Source organism: Phascolarctos cinereus, unplaced genomic scaffold (genome assembly GCF_003287225.1).
Source record: "Phascolarctos cinereus isolate Bilbo 61053 unplaced genomic scaffold, phaCin_HiC Scaffold_4;HRSCAF=312, whole genome shotgun sequence".
Classification (NCBI taxonomy): Eukaryota; Metazoa; Chordata; class Mammalia; order Diprotodontia; family Phascolarctidae; genus Phascolarctos; species Phascolarctos cinereus.
Genome location: NW_027555847.1, coordinates 88,701,913 through 88,714,222, shown reverse-complemented (window position 1 = coordinate 88,714,222; position 12,310 = coordinate 88,701,913). Strand labels below are relative to the sequence as shown.

Sequence of the window (12,310 nt, the reverse complement as noted above, 5' to 3'; positions counted from 1 at the left end):
CTGAGCTTTACAGGATTTTAAGATGTAAATACTCTGAGGAAAGGATGTACAGTCACATCCTTTCTTGACCAGAGGGGCTGAATAAATTTGATTTCAGATTTCAAAATACCCTAACCCAATCTATGTGTTTTAGCCATGTGCTTAAATCAAAGTTTGGTCCTCCAGCACTGGGTATGAACATTAATTCAATACAACATGGATCTCTTTTATTCCTGAATCAAAGGTGAGCACCATGAAACACAAAATGCAACAAGGACAGATGGGAGGCAAGGAAACCAGTTAGAAAAACAATAAAATACTCTAGGTGAGAAGAAATAAAGATCTGACTTAGGGTGACTCCAGTGGTAACAGAAACGAAGGAAGTGATTATATAGATATGGCAGAGGTAGAAATGACAGGATTTGGCAAGTCACTGGCTATGTGAGAAAGAAGTCAGAGATGACTGAGGTCTCAAATTTGGATGACCAAGAGAATGGTGAAACTATGAATAGAAATAGAGAAGTTAGGAGGGAGGAGAAGCTTTTTTCGGGGAAGGAGGGGGAATGAGGAATGAAGATCAGCTTGGGACCAATTGAGTTTAAAGTACAAGTGTGGCATACAGATGGGAGTATTTGAAAAAAAAAAAGTAAATTTTTCCAAGTGGCTGGAAAAAGAGCTATAGATCTAAGGAGAGGCTGAGAGAAAGAAACGGATTTGAGAGCCCTTCAACCTCGGTCATCCTAAACTACTCACTGTCCTCCAACTTAAACATCCAATCAGTTGCTAAGTCTCATGACTTAACATTTTATTTCTCCCTAAAGTTATAGAAATGTAAAAAGGAATATATGTATTTCAAGGGAGGACTGGGAAAAAGAACAAGCAAAATCCCTAACACAAAGGAATCCGAGAATGTCAAAGCTGGAAGAAATTGAGAAAATCACCTAGACCATCCCCATTTTTTCCCTCCTCTATTTTGCAGATTAGGAAATAGAGCTATACAAAAGTCAAATCCCTTCACCAAAGCCATGTGAAAATATTTATCCCCTCATGCCTCTATTCTATCTCCCCTTAATCTAGCATTTATAGACTGCCTGACCAATTTTCTCTAGGCACTGATATCACTTCTCACCCAGTAGTCTCTCCCCGGTCTAATCTATCCTTAACACAATGCTAGTCAAGTCCTCGCTAAAAACTTTTCTAGGTACTCCTCCCAATTCCCTATTGGGTAACCAAATTCAAATTCCTTAGCCTGCCATTCAAGGCCTTCCATAACCTGGATCTATCCAACCTTCCAGCTTTACATAGTCTCCTGTCAACCTAAGATCCTCTCTGGTCCTTACTCTCACCCCCTCTGTAGAACAGTCCTCCTTTCCTCTTTGTTGAATTCTTACCTATCTTTAAAGCCCAATTCAAAAGTTACCTCCACCAGGAAACTTTCTGATCTCACTCATCCTCATTTCTTTGCCTTAAGAACTCACTAAGCACCTCGTTTTGCAACTTTGGATCCACTTATTATTCAATATTTCATAGAATAATTCTGTGTGCTTGTGTTGAAACTGTAAAGTTCATGAGGGTAAGGTTATCTTCTCTAAACTTTCTATCTGATCCAGTGTCAAACACAGTGCTCTAACAGAAGACGTTAAAAAAGTCTGATAAGTGAATTAGCAAATTCAATGGTTTTTATCTTTGCCTTTCTTGGTATCCTCAGCACTTAGCAAGGTGCCTAGCACAAAAAAGAGTTTAATAAATGCTTGTGGGTTTGAATTAAACTTGATTTCCTTTCTTAGTTTATTTCTGAGTAGGATTTTAGCAGCCAAACAAGTAGCTAAACAATGGGATTTACTAGCTCTTTGAATTCAGCTCTTTCTGGGCTTAGACATCTCCATTCGTCTATCTGCATCCCTCACCTTCAAAGCTACAAAACAGGATTAGCAAGAAAAATAACATAAGACAAAACAAAAATGATGCAATGAGTCAAGGTTAAAAGAGGCTGGTCTCTCTTAAGCTCAAATTAATGTGAAACAGAGAGCCCACAAGCTACAGCACTTCATTAGACTACATTTTGTCTATGGGTAAGGATAAAGGAAAACATTCCTAAACTGTCTCATAAAAGCTTCCAAACACTAGAAGGAAAGCAGACTTTCCTGATCTAATAAAAGGTGTTCACCCTTCACTTAACATAATTCTGAGTTCTGTACTCATTATTCTATATCTGGGATTATTATAGTCTTTTCCCCTACACCTGGAAACCATCAACAATCACAATATTTTTAGAACAGTGGTGTGTTAAACTCAAATAGAAACAGATCCCTGTGAGCCACATGTTGACTAAGAAAAAAACAAAATTAACATTACCTATATGGTATTGTATTTTTATTTGTTTTATTAAACACTTCCCAATTATACTTTCATCTGGTTCAGCCTCACCAGGCCTGAGTTTGGTACCTCTGTTCTAGAACACCAAGATTCTCTAGTGCTATTGATATCTTTGTAAAACCTGTGAATCTAAGGATCACAACCTCCTACTGCTATTTCTTCCATTCATTCATTCCACAAATATTTATTATGTGCCTAAAACTATGTGCATAGTACTATGCTAGATGCTGAGGATGACACCAAGTTTAGATATGATTCACTCTCTGCTTTCCTGAATCTTATAGTATACTGAGAAGGTATAAGCATAGAAAACTACAATATACAATATTGTATAATGACATTGTATAACAAGTATAGATAACCACAATATACAATACACATTCACAAAGAGTGTGATGAAAGACCTGAAGGGGAAGATTTCTATTCACAAGGAATTTGAGGAAGGTTTCCTAGATGAGGTAGTACTTGAATTAGGCTTGAAAGGACAGATTCAACAGACTGGGGGAAAGAGTATTCAAGGGCATAGGGAACAGGGTGGACAGAAATAGAAAGCTTTGCATTTGGAAATGCATTATAAGATAAGCTGAAAATGGTAGCTCCTTTAGCACACTAAGTTCATGGCTGATAAAGAATATCCTCCCTAGTGGAAAGTGGAAATCTCCCTAGTGGAAAGGCGGGTTACTTATCTTTAACATCCTTCAAAGGCACACTTCCTTCCACCAAGTTACTTTGTCTTTCTATCTCCTTAATTCTCCTCCCTTTCTTAACCAGTCCTAATATAGCACTTAATTCTGCAAATCTCAAATGTTTGCTGGAGTTCAATAGTGTCCAACTCTTCAGGACCTCATTTGGGGTTTTCTTGGCAAAGATACTGGAGTGGTTTGTCATTTCCTTCTCCAGATCATTTTACAGATGAGGAAACTAAGGCAAACAAGGTTAAGTGACTTGCCCAGGGTCACACAGCTAGTGTCTTGGACTAGATTTGAACTCTGGAAAATAAATCTCCCAACACATTACATGATTCCTTCTTTTGTACCCCCTTAAATAACAGTAAACTCCATGGAGGCAGGGTCTTACTTTGTAGATAACCCCCTGAACACTGCTGGCACCTAATTAAACATTTGCTGAACGAATAAATTTCTTTCATCTGTCCATTTACACAGTTGCAGAACACTAAGACCCAATTTCCACTGGGTTCTTATCTGGTCTCCCAAAAATTCACAGAATCTCAGAGCTGGAAGAGGCCTTGGAGCTCATCTAGTCCAATTCCTTCATTTTTACTAAGAAGGAAATTGACAATTCTATTCTTTAGAATCAAGAGTGTGAAGGAAGAGATATGAAAAGCCCAGAGAGAAAGACAGGGGAAGAGAATCCTAGCAGTCAGTAGATGAAAGGTCTTGTCAAAGGCACACTGCTCCGGTCCTATTCCTTATCAGAACTTCCCAATGACATGGGTGGGTACAGAGGTCAAGATTAGTATCTCGATTTTACAGAGGGGGAAAATGAGGCCCTTGAAGTCTGAAGAGAAGACTTAACTCCCAAGACAACGAACAAGTTATTTCTCCTGGACCTCGGTTTCCTCTTCTGCAGGAAGAGAGGATGATCCCCTTCCTGGACTATGCAAGGCCAGCCCACTCAGGGGGCAGAGGCCCAGCTGGTCCTGACCTTCGGCCTCCCCTGTCCCTTAGTCCTTCTGTCCCTCCCTCTCACTCTAATTCCTCAGGGGAGCAGTGGCTCCCGTCATGCACCGCTTCCTCTCTCCCACTCTATCCCCCGTCCCTAGCCCAGCCCCTTACCGGAAACAGCAAGAAGCCCCCCGACCACCTCCCAAACAACTGGCAGGGGACCACCTCCCCAACAACTGGCAGGGCACCCTTCCCTCCCTCCATCAACTCCCGGGCAGTCCCCGGGCCGGCCGGCGGGCGGAGCAGGCCTGTCCCGCACCTTCACCGTGTCCAGTGGGTGGCCCACTAACACCACGCACACGCCGCCGAAGCCTCCGGCCAGGAAGTTCTTCCAGGGGCTGATGTGAGCGGTCGCCGTCTCAACCTCATCCTCAGCCACGGTGCCAGCCTTCATCTCGGTGATTCAGCCCTAATCTCACCCCAGCTGTAGCTGTCGACCTTTCCCCCACATTGCGGGAAGGAGGCGGGGCCTTTAGTGAGAGGCATGCTGGGAAACGGGAGGAGATGCCGGCCTTGACACCCTCGGGTCCTAGCGTGGCCACGGAGGCGTGGCTACGCCCCGCCGGCATCCCTGGGCGTGCAGACCTCGCTGTAGCGCTTCCCAGGCTTTCCTAGCGGCAGGTTTGCTGTAGTCCTGCGGGGAGAGAGGTGCGAGGTTTTGTCATCCCCTTTTTTCAGAGGAGGAAACTGAGGCCCGGAGAGTGGCTCAGAGTAATTGAGCCCTAAATTTGGGGTCCGAAGACATGGATGCTCGAGGTCAGGATCATTGGACATACATGCAAGAGACGCCCTCTTTTTACAAGTGAGAAAATAGGGTGAGAGGGGTTAATTTCCTTGCCCTCGGTCACACAACCTATACACTCTAAGCTCCTTGAAGGCAAGGACTGAGTTTTTGATTGCTTGGTTTTTTTGCCTTTTCTCCAACACCTAGTACAGTAACAGCACATGGGAGACACTTAGATGCTTGTTAGATCGAATTAAATCGGATTTCGAGCCTAAGTTCCATTACTATAGATTATCCCTTACTACTTGTAGGAGGTGTGTGTTGTAAAACTCAGGCTCTGGATTTACATGGACCAGGTTCAATTCTGGGAGGAATCTCACAAATCACTGGCTGGAGCTGCTAAGATTTCCCCCGGATCCATCAAAATTTAACTGTTGTCTAGATCTATAGAAAAGGTAAAAAGGACACTTAGCTCCAATGCAGGTACTCAGACAATTCATCTAATTGTTCAACAATTCATCTAATACAGGGTAAAACACTAAGAATCCCAACCTAAGCTGAGTAATGTCCAGAGGGATCTCCAATCCTAACTAGTGAGCCCCACTTCCACCAGGAACATACACAGTCCTGAGACTTAATAACTGATTTTTATATATGACTTTAAAATTCACAAGGTAATTTGCATACATTAAATCATTTGAGCTCCATCATAATCCCTTTGAAGTAGGGTGATAACAAGTGTTATTATCCTTTTTTGCAGATGAGGAAACAGACTTAAGAAGTTAGGAAATTTTCTCATGGACAATATATTAAGTGTCAGAAGCCAAGACTTTCTAACATGCTTCCCTAAGATTGAAATGAGCCTGAAGAAAAAAGACCAAGATTTCAATAAATAGTCCATCCCACAGTAATTCACAGTATTAAGGTTTGGATTTGCTCTTTCATATCACCTTGTTGTAACTTTTGTGTTCTTCCATGGAAGCTCCTCCTTGATCCTGGAATTCCTTTTCTAGGTTCAAGAAATTGAATTGTTCAGAATAACAGTTCTCAAACATCCCATTTCTAGGCTCACACCCAAAGCCTTTTCGTCATTTTTGTTGTCGTTCAGTAGTTTCAGTCGCGTATAACTTTTCATGACCTCCTTCAGCTTATAATAAGGCCTAGCAGAACTGGCAGAGCCTTTGAAAACCCAGGCTCACCTCCATACCACACTGAAGTGAATGCTTCCACTCAATACAAGGTAATTCAGAGTTCATAAGATTTAGAGGTAGAAACAACAATTGAGGACATTTCACTTAATCTCATTTTATAGATGAGGAAACTGAATTCAAAAGATTTTCAATTCAATTTAGTAAACATTTATCAAGAACCTACTATGGGGTGTTCCCGAGCCCCCAGGAGCTGGGCGTGTCACTGGCGCAACTGGTGGTGCAGCTGCCAGGCCGGGCGGGGGCACCGGGGATGGGATTCGCTTCTCCCTTGGACTCTTAGGCAGGAACCTGGTCCAGCTGCTGGCCCAAGAGCTGCCCGTGGCCGCTGCCCCCGCACACTGAACGCTGGGATTCTGCGACGAGCGCCTGGTGCCCTTCGACCACGCCGACAGCACGTTCGGCCTGTACCGGACTCATCTTCTTTCAAACTTGCCCATCCCAGAGAGCCAGGTAATCACCATTAACCCTGCACTCCCAATGGAAGAGGCTGCCTCAGACTATGCAGAGAAGCTTCGAGAAGCCTTTCAAGGTGATACGTACGATCCCAGTTTTTGACCTTCTGATTTTGGGTATTGGACCTGATGGGCATACATGTTCCCTTTTCCCTGATCACCCAACTCCTGCAGGAGAAGGAAAAAATTGTGGCCCCCATCAGTGATTCCCCAAAGCCACCCCTGAGAGGGTGATCCTCACTCTGCCTGTACTGAATGCAGCACGAATGGTCGTGTTGGTGGCTACAGGAGAAAGCTAAGCGGCTGTTTTGAAGCGGATCCTGGAAGGTGATGAGGAGAATCCACTTCCCGCGGCACTCGTGCAGCTGTGTTGGTTCCTCGATGACGCTGCGGCGGAAAAACTGACCATTCCATTTGAAAAGCATTCCATTTTGTAGCCCGATGGGCCCAGATGTGCCAGACCCAGAGTTGACCTCTGCACACTGCTTCCTTATCTTTCTCTTGATATTTTTACAAAGACCAGCAGGTGTGGGGCAGCAGTACTCTCTCCTGAGGAGGGAGTGAATGAGCCTGAGAACAGGCTCGTGAACTGTGTACGGTCTCTCTTGTGTGACCACCCAATATTAAAATGTGAATTTAAGCTCTGAAAAAAAAAACAACAAAAAAAACCTACTATGGAAATCATATCAGGGATCCCAGACATCTACTGGCAAAAGCCTATCACATTAATGCCAAAATTTACCTGGATAAGCAATATGACAGCAAACCATAGAACAATTAAGATCTCAAAAGAAACAAAGAGACCAATTACCCAAAAGCCAATGGAAGTTTTATATATAAGATACTCCAAGACACTCTCCTTTCTGCGTCACTGAATTCCAGGCCTGGCTCACAATCCTTCTCTCTTCCCCAAATCCTAATGCTAAAGGACTTCCACATATATCTCCTTCATATTTCACTGAAAAATGCCATTTGCCAAGAGTTCCCAATTCTTTCCTCCTCATTTCACATCACTCAGATGCCTCATCATATAAATATGTGGCCCTTCTCATTGTCAAGGCAAACCCTTCTATATGCATAAGTAATCCCATTCCAATCCATCTTCTTTTTTAATTTTAATTTTAATTTTTTTTGGTAAATAGTATGTTTCCAATTACATATAAGGCTAGTTTTCAACATTCATTAAAAAAATTTTAGTTCCAGATTCTCTCCTTCCCTCCCCTCCATCCTCCCTGAGACAGCATGCAATCTGATATACATTATACATGTGCAATCATATAAAACATTTCCATATTAGGTATGTTGTGAAAGAAAATATGCCATATTAGGCATGTTGGGGAAAAAAACAAGAAAAATAAAGTATGCTTTCATCTGCATTCAGATTCCATCAGTTCTTTCTCTGGAGGTAGATAGCATTTTTCATCATGTGCCCTTTGGAATTGTCTTGGATCATTGTATTCCTGAGAATAGTTATCATTCACAGTTGTTCATCATATAATGTTGCTCTTGATATGTACGATGTTCTAGTTCTGCTCACTTCACTTTGCATCAGTTCATGTAAGTCTTTCTAAGTTTTTCTAAAATCTGCATGCTTATCATTTCTTTTAGCATAATAGTATTCCATTACATTCATATATTACAACTTGTTCAGCCATTCCCCAGTTGATGGGCATCCCCTTAATTTCCAAGTCTTTGCCACTACAGAGTTGCTAAAAATATTTTTGTACGTGTAGGTCCCTTTTCCCTTTTTTATGATGTCTTTGGGATACAAAACTAGTAGTGATATTTCCAAATCAAAGGGGTATACATAGTTTTATAGCCCTTTGTGCATAGTTCCAAACTGTTCTCCAGAACAGTTGGATTCGTTCACAACTCCACCAACAATGCATTAGTGGCCCAATTTTCCCACATTTTCTCCAACATTTATCATTTTCCTTTTCTGTTATATTAGCCAATCTGATAGGTATGAGGTGGTACCTCAGAGTTGTTTTAATTAGCATTTCTCTAATCAATAGTGAATTATAGCATTTTTTCATATGACTATAAATGGCTTTAATTTCTCCATCTGAAAACTGCGTGTTCATATCCTTTGACCATTTATCAATTGGGGGATGACTTGTATTCTTATAAATTTGACTCAGTTCTCTATATATTTGAGAAATGAGGCCTTTATCAGAAAAACTTAAAAATTTTCTCAGCTTTTTGCTTTCCTTCTAATCTATTTTGTATTTCATAATGTTCTCTATCTCTTGTTTGGTCATAAATTCTTCCCTTCTCCATAGATCTGACAGGTAAACTATTCCTTGCTCTCCTAGTTTGCTTATGGTATCACCCTTTATGTCTAAATCATGTACCCATTTTGACCTTGGTATATGATGTGAGATGTTGGTCTATGCCTAGTTTCTGCCATACTATTCTCCAGTTTTCCCAATAGCTTTTGTCAAATAGTGAATTCTTATCCCAGAAGGTGGAGTCTTTGGATTTATCAAACAGTAGATTGTTATAATTATTTACTACTGTGTCTTGTATACCTAATCTGTTCTACTGATCCGTCACTCTATTTCTTAGCCCCATTTTCATTTTTGATACTGGTAATTTAGTTGGGTTTTTTTTAAGTCAAATTAACCAAAGGTTCATCTATTTTTTTGTTCTTGGGTTTTTTTTTCATAAAACCATCTCTTACATTTATTTATTCAATAGTTTTCTTACTTTAAATTTTATTAATCTCTCCTTTGATTTCAGAATTTCTAATTTGGTATTTAATTAGGGATTTTTAATTTGTTTTCTTCTAGCTTTTTTAGTTGCATGCCCAATTCATTGATCTGTTCTTTTTGTATTTTATTCATGTAAGCATTTAGAGATATAAAATTTTCCTTAAGTACTGCTTTTGCTGCTTCCCAGAAATTTTAGTAAGTTATCTCATTATTGTCATTCTTTTTGATGAAATTATTGATTGTTTCTATGATTTGTTGTTTGACCCACTCATTCTTTAGGATTAGATTATTTGGTTTCCAATTAATTTTTAATCTATGTTTCCATGGCCTTTTATTAAATGTAATTTTTATTCATCATGATCTGAAAAGGATGCATTTAATATTTCTGCCTTTCTGCATTTTATTGTGAGGTTTTTATGCTCTAATACATGGTTAATTTTTGTGTAGGTGCCATGTATCACGGAGAAAAAGATATATTCCTTTTTATCCCCATTCAGTTTTCTACAGAGATCTACCATATCTAACTTTTCTAAGATTCTATTTACTTCCTTAATTTCTTTCTTGTTTATTTTGTGATTAGACTAATTCTGAAAAGGGGAAGTGGAGGTCGCCCACTAGTATAGTTTTGCTGTCTAATTTTTCTTGTAACTCACTTAACTTTTCCTCTAAGAATTTGGATGCTATACCACTTGGTTTGTATATATTTAGTATTGATATTACTTCATTGTCTATGGTACCTTTTAGCAGGATGAAGTTTCCTTCCTTATCCCTTTTAATTAAATCTATTTTTGCTTTTGTTTTGTCTGAGATCAGGATTGCTACCCCTGCTTTTTTTACTTCAAAGCATACTATATTCTTTTTTTTTTTGGTTAAGCAATGGGGTTTAAGTGACTTGCCCATGGCCACATAGCTTGTATCAAGTATCTGCAGCCGGATTTGAACTCAGGTCCTCCTGACTCTAGGGCTGGTGCTGTATCCACTGTGCCACCTAGCTGCCCCATTGAAGCATAATATATTCTGCTCCAGCCTTTTACCTTTACACTCTGTGTTGTAAACAATATATTGTAGGATTCTGGTTTTTAATCCACTCTGCTTTTTGCTTTCATTTTATGGAAAAGTTGATCTCATTCAAATTTACAGTTATGATTACTAACTGTACATTTCCCTCCATCCTATTTTTCCCTTTTTATACTTTTCTCTCTCCTTTCACCCTCTCCCTTTTCTTTCCTCTTTCCCCTCCTACTTTCCTATAGGGTAAGATAGACTTCTCTACCCAGCTGAGGGTATATGTTATTCCCTCTTTGAGCCAGATCTAATGAGAATAAGGTTCAAATAATGCTCACCCCCTCCTTTCTTTCCCCCTATTGTAACAAGTCTTTCATGCCTCTTCGTGGGATGTAATTTACCCCATTCTGCCGCCCCCTTTCCTCTTCTTCCACTGCAATCCTTTTTTTATCCCTTATTTTTTTTTTATCATCACATGAAAGTCAACTTATACCCACACCCTTTAAATATACTCCTTCTAACTGCTCTAAAAGAGATACAGTTCTTAAGAGTTACAAGTATCATCTTCCCATGGAGGGATATAAACAGTTTAACCTTATTGAATATCATGGGTTTATTTTCTTTATTGTTCACCTTGTTATGCTTCTCTTTAGTCTTGTATTTGAAATTTTCTATTCAGCTCTGGTCTTTTCATCAGTAAAATTTGAAAGTCCCCTATTTTGTTAAATATTCATCTTTTCCCCTGAAAGATTATGCTCAGTTCTGCTGGGTAGTTGATTCTTGGTTGTAATGCAACCTCTTTTGCCTTCTGGAATACTATATTCTAAGTCCTCCGTTCCTTTAATGCAGAAGCTGCTAAATCCTGGGTAATCCTGACTGTGGCTCCTTGATATTTGAATTGTTTCTTTCTGACTATTTACAGTATTTTCTCCTTGATTGTTCTGGATTTTGGCTATAATATTCCTTGAAGTTTTCATTTTGGTATCTCTTTCAGGAAGTTATCAGTGGATTCTTTCAATGACTATTTTATCCTCTGGTTCTAGGATATCAGGATAGTTTTCCTTGATAATTTCTTGAAAGATATCCAGGCTCTTTTTTTGATCATGACTTTCAGGTAGTCCAGTAATCCATAAATTATCTCTCCTACATCTATTTTCCAGGTCAGTTGTTTTTCCAATGAAGTATTTTACAGTCTGTTCTAATTTTTTATTCTTTTGGTTTTGATTGATTCTTGATATCTCATAGTCATTAGCTTCCACTTGCCCAATTCTAATTGTTAAGGAATTTTTTCTTCAGTTGGCTTTTGTAACTTTCAGTGCCTTTTGTTTTCCATTTGGCCAATTCTACTTTTAAAGGAGTTGTTTTCTTAGTTCCTCCCCCCCCCAATTGGCCAATTCAATTTTTTAAGGAGTTTTCTTCAGTCAACTTTTGTGCTTCCTTTTCCAAGCCGTTGACTCTTTTTTCATAATTCTTTTACATAACTCTCATTTCTTTTCCCAATTTTTCTTCGACCTCTCTTATGATTTTTAAAATCTTTTTTTTAGCTCTCCTAAGAGGACTTTTTGGGCCTGAGACAAATTCATCTTCCTTTTTGAGGCTTCACATATAGGCATTTTGACATTATTGTCTTCTTCTGAGTTTGTAATTTGATCTTCCCTGTCACCAGAGTAGCTTCCTATGGTCAGGGCTCTTTTTCATTTCTACACATCTTTATTTTATTTTATTTATTTATTTATTTATTTTTGGTGAGGCAATTGCGGTTAAGGAACTTGCCCAGGGTCACACAGCTAGTAAGTGTCAAGTGTCTGAGGCCAGATTTGAACTCAGATCCTCCTGACTCCAAGGCCAAAGCTCAATCCACTGCACCACCTAGCTGCCCTCTACTCATTTTTAAAAGTTGAGCTCTGCTCCTGGGGTACAGGGGCACTGTCCCAAGCTTCCTGCACTGGGAGCCAGGGGCCTAGTCACTGACTTTCTGCACCAGGGTTTCTGGAACTGGCAGCTTGCCCACTGTGATAGGGTGGCCTGGCCTAGTTGTGCCTGTTGTACCCTGGGTTCCAGGGCTGGCAGTTTACCTGTTGTGCTGGGGCTAGAGGCCTTACAGCTGGCCTGCTGTGCCACTGTCCTTCTGAGCCAGAACCACAGGGTCTCAGTTGTTGATCTG

At 40.1% G+C, this 12,310-nt stretch overlaps 1 protein-coding gene and 1 pseudogene across 1 annotated transcript in view; one reads left to right on the top strand and one right to left on the bottom strand.

The window, feature by feature from the left end:
* The window catches only part of SLC25A20 (solute carrier family 25 member 20), a 38,224-nt gene extending 33,700 nt beyond the window's left edge, over positions 1-4,524 (bottom strand). The window contains exon 1 of the mRNA XM_020998987.2: positions 4,300-4,524. Within this exon, the coding sequence (XP_020854646.1) occupies positions 4,300-4,434 (135 nt within the window). The 5' untranslated portion in view covers positions 4,435-4,524. The remainder of the gene's footprint in view (positions 1-4,299) is intronic.
* A 20-nt stretch (positions 4,525-4,544) lies between these two features.
* On the top strand, positions 4,545-7,767 carry LOC110217103 (6-phosphogluconolactonase pseudogene; annotated as a pseudogene).
* Positions 7,768-12,310: the final 4,543 nt, after the last annotated feature.